The following is a 21,651-nucleotide window of genomic DNA, read 5'->3' as shown; positions in this document are numbered from 1 at the left end:
TTAAGATCCCTACACTAGTTTTGAGCATTTTAGTTCAGATGTACAGTGAAAGCAAAACCCAACTCCATGGGCTAGCAAGGAAAAATAAATTTGAAGGAGGGAGATGCAGATCAGCAACTCCATGCCAAGGGGACAATTAAACATTTCAAAGTTCAAACACAGCACTTATCAATACATAATGTAAAGGGGTCTCTCTCTCTCTCTCTTGGGAGGGTGGGGGAGAGGGGGTTAATAACGGTTATTACCAAGTTACTTCGCAAGTCTCCATCTATATCTATGTACACAAAGCCATGCATAGTAACAAACATTTTGAGACTGTTCTATCAAGCATCAATATTCAATACAACACAGTTTACAATGTTAAAGATTCAGGATCACATCCATATCTAAGCACACAAAGAGACATAAAAAATTGCATAGATAGGAGCTCGAGCCTTGAGGGTATATATATATATATATGTCATTCTATTGATTAAAATGACGAAGCATCCAAGGGGGTAGGAGTGTATTGGCTTGATTTTGAGATGGAGTTGTTTCTTCCTCTCTTCCATTGCCGCTTGCTTGGTAAGACCTGCTGCATTGCATATAGTTTCACCTTCTTTAGTTTTCATATGTAATAAATCTTGAATAAGAATCAAAGTTCTGGTTCAATGCTTTGATGCTACAAAGTATTTAATAAGCGATGCTCTTGATCATTTTTCTTATGATGCTTTAGGCTTCCAAATTTTATCTGATTAGGCATAGCATGTATGACAAGAATATGCACAAAGACAACCAACCACTCACATTAGTAGCAAACTCATATACATGAAATGTTGTCAGGTACAATGGGCATATAAAATGCTCCCTCACATTGGAGTAGACTACAAGCGTGAGACTCATCCCTATGTAAGAGGGTCAGATACCGAACCCATATACACATGTTAGATGCACACGTGCACACATAAGACAATGCATGCATATATGCACATTGCAAATGTGAGAGAGAGAGAGAGAGAGAGAGAAACCCAATGTTCCAAGGCTGCAACGGTTGGGGAAGGACGGAGGATGATTCCAAGGTATGATTCTGCTGCTCCCATTGTTCCTGTTGGGCTATTTCTTTCTCCTTCTCCTTAACCTAATGATTGCTCAAAATGTATCATGTAACATATTTTTTAAAATTTGAAGCCATTGGTGCTAAGAAGAATTCACATTTGTTACCATAAAAAGTTTACCTTTTTTGCAAGCGAGTTGTTTTGCTCCTGTAATGCCTTATCCTGTCATGTAATACGTTAGGCAACCCATCAAATAACTTGAATTTCAAGGTCACTCGTTAAAGTTGCGTTTAGCAAGCCTATATATTAATGTAAAAATACATTATGACCTAATACGTTCTTTTAAGACATTGCGTTTGGTATTATTCTAAAACTTTTATTGAAAAGTAATTATATTCAACATAAACCGTATTTGGTTATGTCATTATAGAAAATATCTTTTATTTTAAATAATGATTTATTATAAAAATGTTATGCAATTAATTTTTTTTAAAATAATAAGCATAATACAAAAATAAAATATAACTTTATTCCAAACATAAGTCCAATATAATTACAGTCTCTATTTAAAAACAATTACCCTAAAAAGAAAAGAAAAAGAAACTCATTCACAATGAGAACAAAAAATATTCTCATTTCCAATGGGATCCCACCACAAAAAACAAGTGATGAATAAAATAATCTCAATACAAGACCCAAATGCATCAACTACCCCAAAAAAAGGGAGGAAGAGCCAGCATATATGATGAATTTACAAAAGCAACAGAAAATAGAAAAGTTTACAATAATTATATTTATAAAATTGAACAAATCAGATATTCAACGTTTCTGTGAGCAATATGGCCATAGATGTAGAATTCATAAAAAATGCATAGGATGACTCGGAGACTAGGACCTTGGCTTATAATGAATGTGTCCACCAAGCGGGACAGAGTGTGAACCCTTTGCAAATGGAGGTTCTGGCTCATTTTAAGGGTTCATATCATTTGAAAAACTTTCTTGTTATATTAGTACAACTAAATTTGAATAGGATTAAATGAGCCCGTTCTCTTTGGTCTACTCGGGTAGATTAATGAATTTACAAAAATATGATCATTGGTAAACAAAATTAACTAATTTGATCATAAAAATTTACAAAAACTTAATTAAGGTAGCAAGTTAAAGGAAGGGGGGGGGGGGATTACTAGGAAGCATAGATACGGACATAGATACAGGAAACAGCCGGTATGACATGGGTACGACATTGATATAACACAAATACGGCATTCTAAGTGAAGTGCCTATACTTCATAACAAAGTTATTATAAAAACCCATTTTATAACTTAGATTGATGTAGAAAACCCAACATCGGCAGAAAACAACGACGGAAAATCAATTGGTAGAAAAATTGTAGTTGATTTCGCTGTGAACCACAGCCGTCAATTTTGCTAACAAAAATTGATAATATATCGATTAAATATTTTGTTTATTTTGTTGGGAGTCAGAGCTAGCATTGTTTACTTCATCGTGACCACGAAACCCTTGAAAAAGCCATGAAACAACATCATCGAAAAACACACACACACACATTGAAGCTATAGGAGAAAATTAAGAAAGAGGGAAAAAGAAAAGAAAATAATAATAATAAAATAAGAGAAATACATTTTTTTAATAGAGAAGGAGAAGTAAGAAGAAATAAAAATAAGAATCCTCAATTTTCAAAAAGTATCATTTTGGATCTAGAAAATTAGAAATGACAAAAAAAAAAAAAAAATGAAGGACAAAATTTGGTTACAAACTTGGCTGTAGTTTAAGGCTATAACTTCACTAAATATCTTTTTATTAAATGTAAAATTTGACAAATCCATCATTAAATTACATTTTCTTGATAAATAGCTATGTCATCAATCAAATGTTTAGATTGTATGTTTTTGTAGTTTAAAATTACACATAAAAAAATAAGTTTATGGATCATATAGTAAATAACATCCGATTGACACAAAATTGACATGTATGTTAAGAGTATAAAGAACATGTAATCCAATAATTAAATTTTCAAAATGATAAATTTTAGCTACAACCGTTAGATTGCATATTTTCAAAATTCTAACCGTTAGATTGCAAATTCTCTACGCTTTTAATACACATGTAAAATTGTGTTAATTGGATATTAGTTACTATATGATCTATAAGATTATATTTTATGCATAATTTTAAACTATAAAAACTTGTGACTTAAATAACCTATTAATAACATAACTATTGATCTTTAATTTTCTAGAAATTTTGCAAGCATAAAGGATATAAGAAGAAAATATAATCCAATGGTAGATTTGTCAAAATTTACCTTTAATAAAAAGATATTGAGTAAGATTGTAACCTTAAGCTATAACCAATTTTGTAGCTAAATTTTGTCATTTTCAAAATATGTAGCAATGTTAATTTTTTTTTTTTAAAAATAAAGTTGTAGCCTAAGTTTGTAACCAAACTTTGTCCAAAAATGAATTTCCTAGAAATTAATAAACTTGCCCAAACACTACCAAAAATTGCATGAATTGAGAAAAAGAGCAAGAAATAGAGAGCAGAAATAAAAATTAGCATGTTTCAACTTTCAACTTGAAGGCCTATGACCACAGTTGAAAATTACAACGAATGGAGTATGTGATATATACAGGAAATATAAAGTAATATATAAATTATAATTGCATGTTGAATTGCAAGACTACTATAATCGATAGTAGTATACAACCATGGTTTTTAAGTATTTATAGTATTAACTTATTGTATTTTATTATTTCCTTTTTGGATATACACCTTTCTTTAAGATCTTCTCCCTCCTCTTTATGTGTGTTAAAATACTTAGTATTTTAAAATAAAAAATAAAATAAAATAAAATAAAAAAGAGTAAAAGCTTGAAGACACCTCAGAATGGAGGATCAGGCCTGATATGGAATATAGAAAATGCGAGATAGTTGGCAACAACAAACGACATATGGAGACAAAAGAATGTGGTGAAGTACATGACAAGAAAATAGTGACCGAAGAATGGCATAGCAAGACATCAGCAAAGGACAACTTTGTGGTGAAGTACATGAGCTAGCTGGTGGCCTTTGGGGGAACCATACAGGAGCTTCATCTTGTTACCATGTTAAAATCATTTAAGTGAATGAGAAAGTAAGAGGGATAAATAGACTGGTACCAAAGCGTGACTTGGTTTGGCTTAATAACCTACCTCCAAACAAGTTATACCTCTATTATATTGTATTTTTTAGAATCACAACTCAATATCTTTGTTATATGTAATAGTTATTCATTAGGATTTTCAGTTCCTTAAATTGAGCAATAGCACTACTCTTTAGAAGGTGTGTAATAGTTGTTGCGAAATTGCCTCAAATTCCAAATGTGGCTTAGAAAGTTAATTGGATTTTCTAATTGAAGAAGAAAAAATTAGTTTAGTTATTTTTGGATATCTTTTGACATGGAAAAAAAAATTCTTTTGAGCGAAAGAAAAACCTATTCCTTTTCATATAAGTATTGTAGTCCTTGTCCACCAAGGAATAGAAATTGAAGTATTATAAATAGATTGTGCTATAAAGAATTTAATGACTTTAGCCCAAGGATCCTCCCCTATGGGGTGAAGAGAAAAATAATAGAATTGGATATGAAACCAAGAGAAGAAAATGAATTTTTGCTTGGTAGGTAGCACAATGAGAGATACAAAAAGGTTTGGGTTTTTTTTTTTTTTTTTTTTTTTTTTTTTTTTTTTTTTTTTGTAAAAGCGGACAAATCAAGTAGAATTTGTGTGGGGGGGGGGGGGGGGTTTGTTCAATGATGCAAAGTGAAGAAAGACGAGTATATCACAGTGCGCAGTATGTGTGAAAAGAAGAAGAAACCGCAATGAGCACAACGAGTGTGTGTGTGACGAAAGAAGATTTTTTCTTTACACAAGGAATATAAATTTGAGATTTCTTGAAAAATATATTGCAATTGATTTTATAATTGTGGATTTATTCAGAGTTTGATTGATTGAAATTGTTAGTTAATTTGGTTAATTCATACGGGACTAGATTGGGACTCAACAATATCTATTCCTTTTTTTTTTCTCCTGAGATATAAATCCTATTCCAGTGGGGCTTAATACATGAGATTCTTAACATTTTAAATGGAAGGTAGAGTAAAGTAAGGGGGACAAAATTTAGTTACAAACTTGATTGTAACCTAAAACTACAGTTCTCAATAAAATAATTAACATAGCTATATATTTTGAAAATCTAATTGTTAAATTGCATGATCTTAATGTTCTTGACACACATATCAAATTTCATGTCAATCAAATGTTATTTACTGTTTGACTCATAAACTTATTTTTTATGCATAATTTTAAACTACGTAAATTTGAAATCTAAACATTTGATTGATGATATTGCTATTGATATTTAATATTCTAAAAATTTTGAAAGAATGGAGGATATATGAAGAAATGTAATCCGATAGTAGATTTATCAAAATTCACATCTAATAAAAAGATATTAAATAGAGTTGTAGTCTTAGGTTACGACCAAGTTTATAGTCAAATTTTGTCAAAGTCAGGGATCGAACTCATGATTTTTGCTCTAATTTCATATTAAAATTACTAATTCTCCAAATACCTATCAATCCTCCCAAAAATTTAAGCTATTAAGAAATAGTAATTTAATGTCTATATTCAAGGACATCATCAATAAGGCATGGCTTTAGGGTCATAAGTTTTTCAGCTTTATAATAGAGGACCATACAAAGTTAATAATTGTAAGGACCACATCTATATGATTACTCGTGAATAACAATGAAAATTGTCTGCCATTTATCAGTTTGATAAACTATACTCATGAGTTTATCCAAAAAAAAAGATAACTATACTCATGAATAACAATGAAAATTGTTTGACATTTATTAGTTAGGTGGTTCTCCGCTACATCAGTTATAAAACATGAGGGTGAGGCAGCTGGGGCTTACCTTTTTCTGAAGATCTGAAATGGATTCGTGCATAACCTGGTTCTGCAAGTGAAAGATTATTTTATTAACCATAAAAGCTTTGGCTCACACCACATCACCAAAAACTCAAAAACATTTACTATTACGATGATTTTTACCTTTCTTGTCCTTATATGTTTGAGAGCAGAATCAAGCTGTTGCTCCAAACTCTGAAGCTCTTTAAGACTCAAGGAATCAAGATCTTCTCCCCTGAAATGCCTGCAAAGAAGAGGAAGTAAGTAAACTTCTCTGCTGTTTCTTTCATTATAACAAAGTACATAACTGCCTGTATTCAAGTTTGTACTTTTGACTTCTTTGTAAAACCTCCATCCTTGCTTTAAGCTTTGCATGTTCAAGGTTCCAGCTTCCCTAGAACAAATTAATGGGTTCAGTCAACAAAAGTACCATTCTTTGTACTAACTCTTTATACTCCCTGTCCAACTGGTGTGGCAGTTGCAATCTGTAATCAATGCCAAATTGATTGCCATTTTGGTTTTGAAATAGAAAAATAAGAAAACTGGTAAGCCACATCAGTCAGAAGCTAGAGTTAGCTGGTATCTAACAAGATTCTTGAATTTGAAATTTATTCAATGGATTGGAAATCACACGTTTGGTTCAAGATCATTTGCAAGAAGCTGCCTCTCTGCATATGAATATCTCTCATATCGTTCAAGGATCCTTTCCATACTGTTATCAAAGGAAATAGCATGATAATCTATTAGTCAGTTGATGAACCAAAACTTCAAGTACATAAAAAGGAATTGTTAGTTATAACAAATTTAATTTTAATGAATAATTATTCTCAAAATGCCATAACATGATAATCTATTTCACATAATGTTATAGATACAAACTATTTTACAACATTTTTACAAACTGATATTGTGGCCAATTTCTTACTGGTTTTCATCTAGGCTCACCATTAACATCACTTTTTCATTTACCAATAATTACTCACCACATCGGCAGTTTTTAAATTTTTTTATAAAATAATTTTTGTATCTCTAGCATTACTCATCTATTTTTAATAATCCAAACAATCCTCGTAATGTGATTACTCTTTTGTATTCGTTAAGAATAGATTTCCCAATAATTTAGATGATGAGATTTTTTAATCTATAATTAGATTTTAAATTCAATGAGAAACTAAATAATATGAATTTTCTTTATTAGTTTGCTTGAAAATAGGATAAATAATTGAACAAATACATAATTACTTTATTAAATTACTTAAATAATACCCTAAATTAGTTTTTTTTTTCCTCACTTTTTATAATTCTGACATAATTAGCTTTTATACAAAGAGTTTTTTTATATGAACTTATTTTTATTGGCTTATTTTGTTTAAAAGATATGTTGCGTAAAAGTTCAACTATACCTTTTAAAAAGTAGTTTTTTAAAAAGATGCACGCAAGATGGTGGTGAAAGGAACTAGTAGTTTAAGCTAAAACAAACAGATACTAAGATAGAATAGATATACTATTAAATTGAAATATAACAAGAAAATGATCTAATTTATAAATTTGTTCTTTGTGTCCTGAATTTTTCATTCAAACGGTAATGCACTTGCACATACTTTTATTCACGTTTTATTTTTATTTTTATGCCAAATTTTTTGCATGCTTTCTGCCTTAGGTTAATTGAAATATGGAAATATTATATGTTGTACATATTTCATTCTAGACATTATTAAGAATAATAATTATATATAATAATCCTGTATAAAAAAAAAATTATATATAATGAGCCCTAGATTATTTGATTGAGATTTGAGACGTGAACGAAGCATTTATAATCAAAGAAGAATACAAGAAAGCCTGAAAGAGAGAAATATAAAGTACAGGACTAAGATGCAACGTATGTCCCACGCGCATGTAATTTCTATTAAGAACTTTTGTAACTTTGTAAATTCATGGAAGTACAAAATTTGACTATAAACATAGCAGTAGTCTGAGAGCATTTGTATCCATCAATGCAAAATAGAAAAAATGCTTAATTTTACACATCCAAACCCAAAAATCATCCACATCAATTAAACTAAAAATATGTAAATTTGCAAAGTTGTTATAGTTTTTATGTAAATTTACATCGACACTAGTCATTTTGCATTTATTTTTTAATTCTTTCTTTACATATCTTAAGGATGAAGAAAGAAAGTAAATAGTAGTTGTTATATGTGAAGAAAGAAAAACAATTAAGAAATTAATAAAATTGATATTTTAATGTAATAAAGTATATAATAAATAATCTGATGTCAGTGTTTTTGAAAAATGGTTGTGTAAACTAGAAAAAGTAAGATCTTATCCTAAAATAAACAGAAATTTTTGTACGAGCTAATAAGAATGCTCTAAGGCTATAAACAACCTACAAAATTAACATGGCTACAAATTTTGAAAATCTAATTGTTAGATTGCATGTTCTTTATATTCTTAACACATATGTCTAATTTTGTGCCAATCAGATGTTATTTACTATTCAATCCATAAACTTATTTTTTATATATTAAATAACAAAATTTTGAAATTTAAACATTTGATTGATAACATAACTATTAATTTTTTATTTTCTGGAAATTTTGCAAGTATGGAAAATATAAGAAGAAAATGTAATTCAATGGTTGATTTGTCAAAAGTCACATTAAATAAAAATATTTTGAGTGGAGTTATAGCCTTAAGCTATAACTAAGTTTATTGCCAAACTTTGTCTTTCATCCATTATAAACAAAATATTGTAATAGAAAAAAAAGGGGTGGTATTACATGTTTCGACTACATATATTCACACTCTCACATAAAGGTAGACACCACCCTTGTGGGAGCATTTCATGTGAAATGCTGGATACATATAACCCAAACATGATAGATTTTCCTGGGGTAAGGGTGAGGCTGTGGCTATTTCCCTAGACTATCTCAGACACACTCCACGAGACATGGGATATGGTGGTGCAGAATAATCAAAAATAAAAATGGAAAATATCATTTTCCTAAACAAAAGTGGAGCATTTTCTAACTAAAAATCGCCACTCATGATGATGATAAAAGAAAATCTTGACTATGAGAGGAAAGTATTTTATTAATCCAATATATGCATCTTTCTCTTATACTATATGAGTCTTGCACAAGTATGGAGTCTACACGGCATAAAAAGAAATACGTATACCAAATATATATATAAAATAATTATTGGATTATGAAGGAGGTGACCATGGTAAATATTGTGATAAGTAATGTATAGCACTTTTATGAAAGAGGTTTTGGAGGAGGGGGAGGGGTGTGGGTTACAGCTAACTCAACTGGTAAAGTTTCTGATAATTAAATAAGAGATTTAGGAGTTGGCCGTAAAATATAAACCGATTAGTGTCTTGGTCTGATGATAATGAGCTATCATAGAAGCAATTGCCATATGTCAAAACTCTCTCCAAAAAAAATTTGGGGAGGGGAGGTTATTGGCCAGTAAGGTATTAAAAAAAATTTAAAAGTTTGGCATAAAAATGAAAAAATAAAATAAAATAAAATATTATACACTGATTTTACTAACAATGTTACGAGTATAATTATTTACTAACTCTTGATTCTAAAAAAGGAAAAGAAAAAAAATACCAACTATTGGAATAATTATGTACACAATTGTAGGTTTCATTAGTGGTAGATTCAATATCTGATTTTAAGGGGTGAAAAACTTTTATGTAAGACATACATAAATGTGCTCACAAGTACATGAGACTAATCAAAATAATAAAAAATTATTCATGTAAATACTAAATGATATTTTAATATAATTTTTTTAACAGAGTAACTCACTATATTGTAGTTATTATCTATGACGGGTTTCTTCTTTTTACACCTGAATAAATTCTTTTTTTAAGTCAAAATTCCACCTAGGATTCATATGAATGGATTTTTAGTAGGCAGACAAACCATATGTACAATTGAGGGTGAAATCAAGGGGTGGGGTGGGAATTGCCCCTTAGCCAAACCCAAAATCTTATATATATATATATATATATATAATATTAATGGATTTCCTTTATGCATTTATTTTTTATATAGTTTTTTTTTTTTTTTTTATGTCATAACTAATGAATTATATACTTTTCATAGTTCAAACTTCACTAAGAAAGAAAAATATTTCCTATTTTATTAATATCTTTTAAGGTTCAAGATTTATAATGGAAAATAAGGATAGGGAAAAAGATAAAAGAAATGAGTATTAATTAAAAAAAGGAAAAAAAAAAAATTGTTTCTTTTCAAAATGGTAACAAAATTGATAATAGGATCTCGAATTTCTTATATAATAATTAATATTTCTTCAAAAAGTTTTATGTAAAGTAATTAATTATGAAAAGAACTACATACCAAACTGCCTATTTTGATATTATTTTTTAGATTAATCTTTGAAATTTTCCGTGCAAAGAGGATCATCATATAGTTCTAAAAATTTATTACAATTTGAATATTTTATGAATATATATTAACCAAAATAACACAAGTTCATTTATTTATTTACACAAATTTATATAAAAAATAAAAAATAAACACAATACAAATTTGCTATTTATTTTTTAGATTTCATGCATTAAAATATCACTTAGTGTGGTTGGCTTTTATTTTCCAAGTTGCCTCATACATTTATGTGTGGATAATAAATTTTGCCTCCCTAAAATCAAATTTTAGGCACAACCACTAAGTACAACTCATGTGAATTTGTTGTTTTGGTTAAACCTTACATGTGGATTCTATACATGGTACCCATATTCATGACAAAAATTTCTGTTGGGATATTCTACTATTCATGTGGGTAGAGCGATTATCACTCCCAAAATCTTGAATAATTTTCTTATCTATATAATAATTTATATAAAACCAAACAATTTTTCTTTTGTCAGACCTTTAAAATTGTGCCACAAAAGTTTGTAGGCCTCACAATTTTAAGTTCAAGGGTCTGTTTGGATATCGCTTATTACTGAAAACTGAAAACACTGTAATAAAATAATTTTTAAATGTGTGAATAATGCCGTAGGACCCAATTTTAAAGTTGTTTTTTGTTGAAAAAAGTGCTTACAGGTTTCGTGAACAGTGCATGGAACCCACAAAAAAACAACGCAAATACGCAACGTAAGCTCAAAAATGCTATCCAAACTCCACCTAATTATACGATACTTTTTAGTGCAATAATGCCATATTCTTTTCTAGCACATAATAATGGATTCTATTGCTGAAAACTGAAAATACTGTAACAAAATAATTTTTAAATTTATGAATAGTGCCGTGAGACCCAGTTTTAAAGTTGTTTTTGTTGAAAAAAGTACTTGCGGGTTTCGTAAACAATGCACAGGACCCACAGAACCACTCCTCTCTATCTCTAAAATTGTCCCTCGCAATCTTCCATAGCCAAAGCTCGCCTTGAGCTCCATCCAAGGTTGAGAGCTCCAAAGCCTTCGCCAACACCGGTGGCAACAAAGATCAACAGCACCACCACAAACAGTGGTCAAAACCCGATCCTTGAACCATTATAGACCCATTTCGGGTGGATATGGTCCGATCTTCACTCTCTCTCTTTGCAGCGACGAACACTCCACCCAAGCTTCCATGGCAGCGGCGATTCGGGATGGGTTTTGGGTTGATATGGTTGTTTAATGGGTTTTCCGTTGGATTTTGTTTTAGGTTGATTTTGTGTTGGATTTGTGATGAGTTTTTAGATTTGTTTGAGTTGATTTCTTGTTCTTCCTCCCTCTTTTTTTTTTTTTTTTTTTTTTTTTTTTTTTTGGATTGAAGAAAGCAAGGGAATAGAGAGACTAAAAGAGTCAAGGAAGCTAGAGAACGTAGAGAGGAGACAAAAAAAAAAAAATTGATTTAATAATCAAGTACAAAACTATAGTAACCGTGTAAATAGCACGATTACTGTAGTATTTTTGGATATGTACAGTGTTATAGACCCATTTATGTGGGTAGTTTTTGAGCAAAAATGTGTAAAATTCACCACTTTTTCTATTTTCCATGGACCGATGCAATTACTCTTATTGGTTCTAATTTAAATTCATAACTTAAATTACTTTTTTGCCCACCCATAACAGTCAATAACAATTTGACACATAAAATTTATTGTGAAAGTATTATGAAAATGTTGTTTACATAACATTTCTCATAAAGAATAAACGTTAAAAAGAGCAATATGGGATTCTATCTAGCTTACTATTGGACTTAGAAGCTAGATATTCCACGTGCCTGCTATTGTAATTTCTATTAAAATTTACAATACAAAAATGGTAATTTGGGCAAATTACAACTTACCCATCTATAATTTGGCCAAAATTTAAGTTGTCTACCTATGGTTTGAAATATGACACTTTACCCACTTGAGGTTAGCTCAGTTAGAATTCCGTTACCCATCTCTGTTAAAAATATGACTAAATATGTAATTTTGCTTCACTTTTATGTCTCTCCTACAAAAACACAAGATAAAATAAGATCAAAAAGATGTTGATAAAGAAAAACGAAGAAGCCTCCTTTGCCTAAACTAAAGTCATCATCCAACTCAACTAATTATGGACTCTCATTCTTCAATTCAGTCCACAAACAAACTTCCTACACGCAAATCAAAAGCTATTGAATCGTCATGGTCTATGTATCAAAAGCTATATATGGGTAAGCAATCCTTATTAAGATGGGTAAGAAATCCTTATTAAGATGTGTATGATAGGTTTGGCTTTCTTATGAACAAGAAGTTGCTGGGTTTTGGCAAATCTGGTTGTAAGTTGTGTGTTGATGGTACTTGGATCTAAGGTTGAGCCTCTTCCTTTAGGACTTGAAAGTTGTTACATTCGAGATGGTCAAGGAAGAACACCAAAAATAAATTGCTGCTTTTAACTTTCTTTCATGACCTTGAATTTGGAGGAAGCTCATCAGATGCAAATTTGCTAAAAAAGAGGAGCCTCGTTGGGCTGGATGTCAACAGCCTTGGTTGGCACCCTTTAACCCATGTAACTGTACACTACTACCCTTCGTATAATGTGTATTCCTCTTTTACTCAGGTCTGGCATTTTGTTTTTCTTTAGCCTGACCTCGTCTCGTCATTTTTAGGATTTTTGTGGATTAGATGCTATGGCTTCATTGGTTGCTTTAGAAATTGATGAAGCAATTTGTTTCTTTTATGGTATTTGTTTGAATATGTGTATTTGAAGCAACGAATGTAAAAGCAAGTTTGAAATGCTAAGATCATGAATAAAAATTTTATTTTTACCAACCGGCTTTTGATCTTATGTTCTTTTATATTTTTATATTTTTTGTGTTTTTGGAGAAGAGAGACATAAAAGTAAAGCAAAATTACATATTTAGCACTATTTTTAACGGAGGTGAGTAACAGAACTCTAATTGAGTTAATCTCAGGTGAGTAAAGTGTCAAATTTAAAACTATAGGTAGGCAATTTAAATTTTGGCCAAACCACGTATGGGTAACACACTATACACATAATTTGATTTTTAAGTTATGTTTGCAGTTCAAAAACTAAAATATATGTGTGTTACATGTAATGGGCAACCTATATGCAAAAGGGTCCAAAAGAGGTATCACTATTTTCCTTTTATTTCTTTTTATTTCTTTTTTATTACATTGGTACGAGAGATGTTGGGCATATGGTGGGATCCACTGCCCACTAGGATATGAGACATGGTGGCGCTGAAGAATAAAAAAAAAAACACAGAAGAAAACTAGTGCATTTTCTTCTTAGAACACACACATTACTTGGTTACAAAGGAGGGTGGTAACAAGGTGATCTTTGTGATAAGTAAGACATTAATCCTTCCCAAAGATCAGCTCCTAGCCAACCAAACCAACCCTTAACCAAAATCACAAGTTCCCCCTTTCTATCTAGAACTGATCATCATTATATTGGTGGAATAATCCCGTGAACTCTTTTTTTTTTTTTTTTTAAATAATCCCGTGAACTCAACTCTGTTAAAAAGTAGCTCAGGCAAGGGAGAGGCTTATTTTCTAGTAAGCATGGATAATCTATTTTTGTTCAAGCACCCAAATATGATCATATGTATCAAATTGGATATCTTTAGGATTTCCAATTCACATCATATGGCTCGCATACTGTTGTAACCCAACTTTCGGATAGTAAGAGATAGCCCAACAACTTGTAAGGATTTTTATTTATATTTTTTATATATTTACTTCAAGAGTCCGAATTTGGTAAAGATAGGGTGTAAAACTCATTTTACACCATCTAATTAGAGATATCCATATCAATTATTTACTTAAAACTTTATACATCTTATTACACCTAATAATATTTCAATAAACTCTCACTTGAGTTGAATTTTCAGATAGATATTAGAATTGATTGTGTATGGTTGTGCCTACTCTTTAATATGTGATAAGATGGTGTGACATGTTGGGATTAGAAAGTGTAAAACTTGGGGTTTACCCCACATCTTTATAGAATTTAATCTCTAATTTCAATGTTGAACACTTATCTAATTATCTTTTATTTACTCTTTTGGATATTAGTTTGTATTCTAAACATCATTTAATGACCACGAATTCACTTTATTAAGCATTATTACTCTTAAATTGATACTCCTATATGTTTAACAATATATGAACAACAAAATGCTTAACAATATATAAAATAAAATAAAAAACATATTTAATAATTAATCAATACACGTATCTCCATCATACCCTAGTTTTTCATAAATCACCATATCTTGTATTGTAGTGTACCCATACCTTTGCTTCTTAGTTTATTTTAGAAAGAAGTAAACTTCAAACCATATCTCCTCCTATTAATCCACTACATGACGGTTTATAAAATTATTCATATATATTATTTCAACAAATCACATATAATTGATAAAGACGTGTCCCCACATAACCCATTAACACACATTTATCAATCACAATCTGCTATGTGGCCAGATGTATACAAAGTTACACTAAAAGTGGCTTCCCTATCATTACTTTTCAAAATTATACTCTTTGTCAGATGGGTTTCAGAACTGTACTCATGTCACGGGAAAGCTAGATGTACCATTCAATTGTGTAATTTTGGCTCATAAGCTCATGATAGTATTACTAATTGTATGTGCCTACGTGCTTTTGTCTTCCGGTTACAATGAATTACAATCTCTTTTTTTTTTTTTTAGTTACATGTTTTGCTAGGGAGGAGCTTTAAGAATGCATTTTGTTCTTGAACTTCCCTAGAAATCGGTGCCAAGTTACAAAACCAGGCTCCTATGTGTGTACACTGTACACTCTCCGGATGTAGGTGTCAACTTTATGTCCAGTCATGGAGACAAATCAAAGTTACGGAGTGGTTCTTTATTTTTTAGAGAAGATTTACTGTTTTCTATCTTCAATTTAAGAAAAATAAAACATTGAATAAAAGTTTGTTTGTAACATTTTATTGTGTAAATAAGGAAAAAAAAAATTTAAATCTATTTTCTTAAAACACAACTAAACAAACCCCCTAATCTCCTTTAGAGAGAACAAAGAAGAAAGGAATAAGAATTTTTAAGTCAATCCCATGTACAGCAAGAAACACCTGAAATAATGTGGAATGCTACGTTTGAACCTAAAAAATCTGCCATAGATTCTTTCTCTCTCTCTCCGTAGAAAACTTAGGATAATTGGACGGAAAAGAATCTGTATGTATCGTATGTATCATGTATATATGTCTAAAAGTATCTGTTACACAAAAAGGGTTGTTTTCACCCAAAAATCAAGAATGAAAACAAAAATCCTAAAACAACAATGGAATTATAGTTTCTCTAAATCTTTAACATTCCATCCCGCACATCAAAAAGAATATAATTTGCAGCAAGAAATGAGGGTATATCAATCAAAAAATAACAAGAGTAGAGACCATATAGTATGGACCAAAAAAAACAAAAAAAGATGGTCTTTTTGTCAAGAAAGGAGGCCTCAAAGAAGACTAAAAGAGAGACTTCTATATACATTGGACCAATAAGACCAAACAAAACCAAAAAATAAAAAAGCTAAGACTGTATGATATGATATTCTATATTGAACACAAAAGAAGAACAAAAAAAATGAAAGCAACAATAATAAATATTTCTCTTACCAAGAATCCGTAGAGTACTCAAAGAGCTTCCCTTTGGTAGAGAACACAATCAAGGCGACCTCAGCATCACAAAGCACAGAGATCTCATGGGCTTTCTTCAACAAACCTGACCTTCTCTTTGAGAAAGTGACTTGCCTGTTGATCTTATTCTCGATCCTCCTCAACTGAACTCTTCCTCGCCCCATAATTTTTTAGTTTCTTGACCCCAAACAAAAACCCAATAACACAAATATGAGGAGACAAACACAGAGAAAAGAGAGAGAGAGACAGAGACAGAGAGAGAGAAATAATAAGAAAAACAAAAAACAAAAACTTTCTCTCTCTTTCTCTCTCTCTGTGGGTATATTTAGGAGTGAAATTTAGTTAACACAGTGCAGATATGAAAGAAGGTCTGTGTTCCTATGCGTATATTTATAGAAAGTCGAAAAACCAGTTGGACCAGTGGAGGATGGGTTTGATGAGAATGATAAGTGGGATTGGAAAAACCAGGTGGTTTCATCAAAAACGTTGTCGATTTTTGATTGGTTTGACGTACTAAACAACAGTGTTATACCTGATTTGTAACTCTCTCTCTGTCTCTCTATATAAATATTTATATATATGTATATGTATATGGGGATCGAAGCCACATGTATCAACAACAACAATGGTGGTCCATATGGCTTTTGGCACGTGTTATATGTTCATGCCTCCAGGGAGTTTTGTACGATATTTACACCATTCTTTTGCTCTGATTGTGTTTTGTTTGTTCCATCTTACACTTTAATTGCTGACGGCGCTTTAACCATTGTGTATTTGAGCCTTTTTTTTTTTTTTTTTTTTCCCTCTTTTTTAAGCTATGTATATATTCTTTTGGGGGACCAAAGTTTATGTTGTTGGGTTGTGTTGCTTTCTGTTTCTTTTATCATTTTACTTACTGGAAATAGGGTTTTTTTTTTTTTTTTTAATCATTTTTTTTCCTCTGACTGAATGGTCCAGGGAAAAAATTCTTATGCCCTCCAACGTGGAATTGTGTGGGAACTAGGGATCTAGCTAGCTTGCTGAGATGTGGGACCCATTTACAAGTTACAAGAGTTTATGAACTTTTAGAGCATCAGCATCAGAAAATACTATCACATCTTATTTTATTATCCCAAAAAACTATTTTATTAATTATACTTTACTATTTTACAACACACCCAACATCCCAAAATTCTTTTTTTTTTTTTTCCATTTTATTTAAAAATTCTATTTTATTCATTTTTTTTACTATTTCTCTTTTTCTATTCCTTTTCCTCTCATTCTCCCTCAACCTCTAGTACCGATTTCAACATACAAAGCCACACACACACAGACCCATGATACACCAATCCACCTATCCAAACCCATCACTACACACACAAAGCCACACACACACAAACACAAACCGTCAAACCATCAACAGAGCCTTACACACACACAAACACAAACCATCAACTGAGCCACACACACACAAACCATCAAACCAATTGGAGCCAGCAACAGCCACCACACACCCACCAATCGAAGCTAGCAATAGCCACCACACCTCCAAAGAAACCCACCATCGATGCCTCGTTGGAATCACTATCGGAGCCATCGGAGCTCCGATTCAAACCCATCAGAGCCCTCACGTCGATCCAAACCTAGCCCACTGACCCACCGTTGTCAAAACCCACACTGACCCTAATCTCAACTTCTCAGAAGTACTTAATCGGATAGCCTTTCAGATTTTAAACATGCAAGCATCTAACTTATCGAAGAGAGAGGGTCATCAGAGAGAGCACGAGGTCTTAGGTCTGAAGAGAGCAGAGAGTAGATGAGAAAGAGAGAAGGAAGAGAGAGAAAAGAAGAGAAATAATGAGAGAGGAGAGAGAAATTTCAAGGTTAAAAAGGAGGAGAGAGAGTATTAAAAAAAAATTAATCTGATTCAGCTACAATACCATCTTACATTTAGAGCATCAGTAGTGGGCTTGTCAAATGCCAAATGTAAAGTACATTTGGCATACAGGCCCAAAATACACTCAGCAACTAAATGGCTAAAACTGGGAAAGGCCAAAATTTTTTAGCATAGCGCTACAATACCATCTCATATGTGAGATGGTACTGTAGCACTATGCCAAAACAAAATATTGTATTTTAATCCATTCAAGCCCCTCTCTCTCTTGCTACAGTATCGAGTTTTTGCTCTCTCATCCCCTCTCTCTCTCTTGCCATTGTCAAGCTTCTCTCTTTCTCTCCAAATCACCAAGCCGTTGTCACCAAGCCTCTGTCGAATACCGATTCACCCTCACCCATCTCCAAATCCCTTTACCGATTCACTCATCGCATAAACCCAACATGCTAGAGAAGCTGAATGGTATAAGCAAAGAATATTTTGGATTCATGGGCATTGTCGTGGTGATCGGATTCGTGGGCATCGGAGGTGAGATCGGATTCGTGGGGTTTGGGTTGCCGCTTTTATGATTTGTGAGGTGAGATCGGATTGTCAGTTTTGTGATTTGTGGCTTGTTGGGTTTTGGTATGGTGCGTGGGTGGGTCTCAGGTGGTGTGGTCGTGGGTTTCGTGGGTTGCAGATGGGTCTCAAGTGAGGTTTCAAGGGTTGCAAATAGGTGTGGTCATGGGTTTCAGGTGGGTCTTAGGTAAGGTTTCGTGGGTTACAGATGGGTGTGGCTGTGGGTCTCAGGTGCATTTGGAATGGGTTACAAAGGGTTCATGGTAGTTAAGGTTTTGTGGGTTTTTTTGCCACCGGTGGTGGTGGCTAGTTGCAGGTTACTGGGTTGGTGGCAGAGCCTCTTTTGATTGGCAGGATGTTGGAAAGAAATAATAAAGAAAGATTAAAAAAATAATATTTTAATAAAATGGTAAAATAATAGAGTTTTGGAATGTTACGTGTATTGTAAAATAGTGTGGTATAATTGATAAAGTAGTTTTTTGAGATGGTAAAATAAGATGAGATAGCAAAACCGGTTGGAGATGCTCATAAGATGGTACTGTAGTACGATGCCAAAAAAATTTAGCCTTTCCCAATTTTGGCCTTCTAGTTGCTGAGCATGTTTTGGGCCTGAATGCCAAATGTACCTTACATTTGGCATATGGCAGGCCCACTGCTGATGCTTTTATGGGCCATGTCATATATATGACTTCCCATCTCATATATGCATGGTTGTGTGCCTTGAGATTTTTTGTATTCTTTTGTTTGTCTCAATAAAAATAACATTTTTTTTTATACGGCAATAAAAATGACTTGATTTAGAAAAGACTCATCCCTAGTCTTGCCATGAATTTCTTTGACATTGTTGAACTCTAAAATATTTTGTTTTCGTATTTAAACTATTGAACGTGTTACATTTTTTGTCTTTAAATTAGGGGTGCCCATGGATCAGTCTAGGTTAAGTTTGTGCCCAACCCGCAATCGACCCAACCAAATCAGGTGAGAAATTTCTAGCCCCGTCGCTGATCGATAAAGGACTCAGGTCGAATTGGTCGGGTTCATGTCGGGTGGCGATCGATCTTAGTTGGAGTCAAGAAGGAGGAGATTCAGTCGAAACTCGTCGAATTCGACAGATATTCAGTCGAATTTGGCCAAAATCCTCCAAATCTAAAGAGAACTCGTCAAGATCTCGCTGGATCTATCGAGATCTCGCCAAATCTACACAAAATCTCATTGAGATCTTGCCAAATCTGGTGAGATTTGACCTAATAGAGCTTCATACAGTGGAGAACGACGGCTTTTGGTTGGTGGAAATCAGTCGGGTTGGTTGGAGTCAGATTTTGAAGCAACAACTCGACTGATTCCCACCAACCAACCAAGCAAAAACCGATTCCAGCAAGTTGGTTTTTAGAGGTCGGAACCCGCCACCAACTGTCACAAGCCTCGGATTGGGTAGTTTTCGAGTTGGCCCGGTCGGTCTGGGCAAGTGGGTTTGACAGCCCTACCTTAAACTTTAAACATTTTTTTTCCTCCCTAAAAAGTTGGGAAAAAAAAATTTTGTCCATATATTCATTTCTAAACTACTAAAATAAGCTATTTCAAAATTTTAGAGATGAAAAATGAAATTCATGCAAATTTTAAGTATGGAAACAATATTTTAGCCATATATTTTTAGTAAAGGTTATGGATGATTATTTCCCATCTAATTTGCATAGAAAAAAATACCAAAACTTTATCCATCTTACAACAAGCTTATAAATTAATAAGTAAGTAACGAAGGCAATTAATGTCACTTTAAACAGTAAAAAAGTGAAGAGTGGGCAAGAGCCTTGTATCTTTAGTGATTGGCACTTCTTGATGTTTATAAATGAGACATTTAGCGTTCAAATTTTCCCACTTCTTGTACTAAAATTTGCAACCTGTGTGTTTAAGTAATTTTCACTTTTTAAAGCAATATATTCTTTAGGGGGATCATGTTGATGTTGCATACTTGGATTGTTGTTGGTTTCTTGTTCCTTTCTCATTTATTTTCTTCTATTTTTCTGGGGAAAAAATACTGTTTAATTTTTTTAAATATTTTCATATGAAAGAAAAGGGTTTGGTCAGACACAATATTATTGTCCATGGAAAAATTTGTAAGCCCTCCAATGTGGAACAGCGTGGGATCTAGGATCAAGGACATTGCTCGTTCATGTTGTGGAACCCATTAACAAGTTTCAGATTGCGCCATATTACATGGTTCATGGGTGTCAAAGCTGTCGTACCCAACTTGGTCCATGTCGAATTAAGGAGCGCCACCGTGAAGGAAGAGAGGAGGGAAAATGAAGAGGGGAGAGACAGACGACGGCAACCCAGACTACCAATTTGCATTGCCCTTACCGCTACATCATCCATGCTGACCACCCTTACCACCACTCATCAGTCGAAGTCCCAAGGGACTGTGCCAGAGAGAAGAGAAAAGAGACGAGGGGCTTTTTGCAAGGAAGAGGGAAGAAGATGGGGGTGTCGGTTTGTGCGTTAGGCTCCGTTTGGGAGTTCATAAGGGAATGAAATTAAATAATCATAAGGGAATAGAAAGGAATAGAATGGAATGGAATGGAATGTATTTAAGTAAGGGAAAGGAATGGAAAAGAATGGAATGGAATGGAATTAAATAACCTTGATTGGATGTTTTAAAATAAAAGAATGAAAATGAATGGAATGTAAATAATCTTGTTTGGGAGTAACATGGAGGGAATGGAATGAAATCATTTTATGACAATATTACTATTAGACCCCTATTTTAAAATAAAGAATTGAATATATAGGGGTAATTTGGGAGTTTTAATAAAAAAAATCATTAAATTTAATTCTATTCCCTTCCATTCCTCCCAATTTTGGGGGGAATGAAAATTTGAGGTTTTAAGGGAATAGAGAGAAATGAGTGTTCCCTCTTACCCATTCCATTCCCTCCTACTTAAACTCCCAAACAAGGGAATGGACTTTCCATTCCCTCCATTAAAACTCCCAAACAAGGGAATGGAAGAATATTCTAAAATGATTCTTTTCATTCCTTTCCTTTCCATTCCATTCCATTCCCTCCTCCCAAACAAGGCCTTAGAGAGATA

At 32.5% G+C, this 21,651-nt stretch overlaps 1 protein-coding gene across 3 annotated transcripts; it reads right to left on the bottom strand.

Annotated features, from left to right (window-relative positions):
• Positions 1-303: 303 nt before the first annotated feature.
• Positions 304-16,584, bottom strand: LOC115963097 (truncated transcription factor CAULIFLOWER A-like). Of its 3 annotated transcripts, XM_031081989.1 has the most exons (9): positions 16,114-16,584; positions 6,636-6,714; positions 6,332-6,396; positions 6,147-6,246; positions 6,010-6,051; positions 1,215-1,256; positions 1,008-1,117; positions 787-884; positions 509-571 (listed from the first exon to the last, which is right to left on the bottom strand). In XM_031081989.1, the coding sequence occupies exons 1-8, from the start codon at positions 16,296-16,298 to the stop codon at positions 800-802; spliced, it is 708 nt and encodes a 235-aa protein (XP_030937849.1). In that variant the 5' UTR covers positions 16,299-16,584; the 3' UTR covers positions 509-571; positions 787-799. The 3 variants fall into 3 exon arrangements, with proteins under 3 accessions (XP_030937847.1, XP_030937848.1, XP_030937849.1); XM_031081987.1 differs by lacking the exon at positions 787-884 and having other exon boundaries at positions 304-574; positions 16,114-16,580; XM_031081988.1 differs by lacking the exon at positions 787-884 and having other exon boundaries at positions 392-571; positions 16,114-16,583.
• Positions 16,585-21,651: the final 5,067 nt, after the last annotated feature.

The sequence above is a fragment of the Quercus lobata genome, chromosome 10, assembly GCF_001633185.2.
Source record: "Quercus lobata isolate SW786 chromosome 10, ValleyOak3.0 Primary Assembly, whole genome shotgun sequence".
NCBI classification, from domain to species: domain Eukaryota; kingdom Viridiplantae; phylum Streptophyta; class Magnoliopsida; order Fagales; family Fagaceae; genus Quercus; species Quercus lobata.
This window is presented reverse-complemented; position numbering and strand designations above follow the sequence as displayed.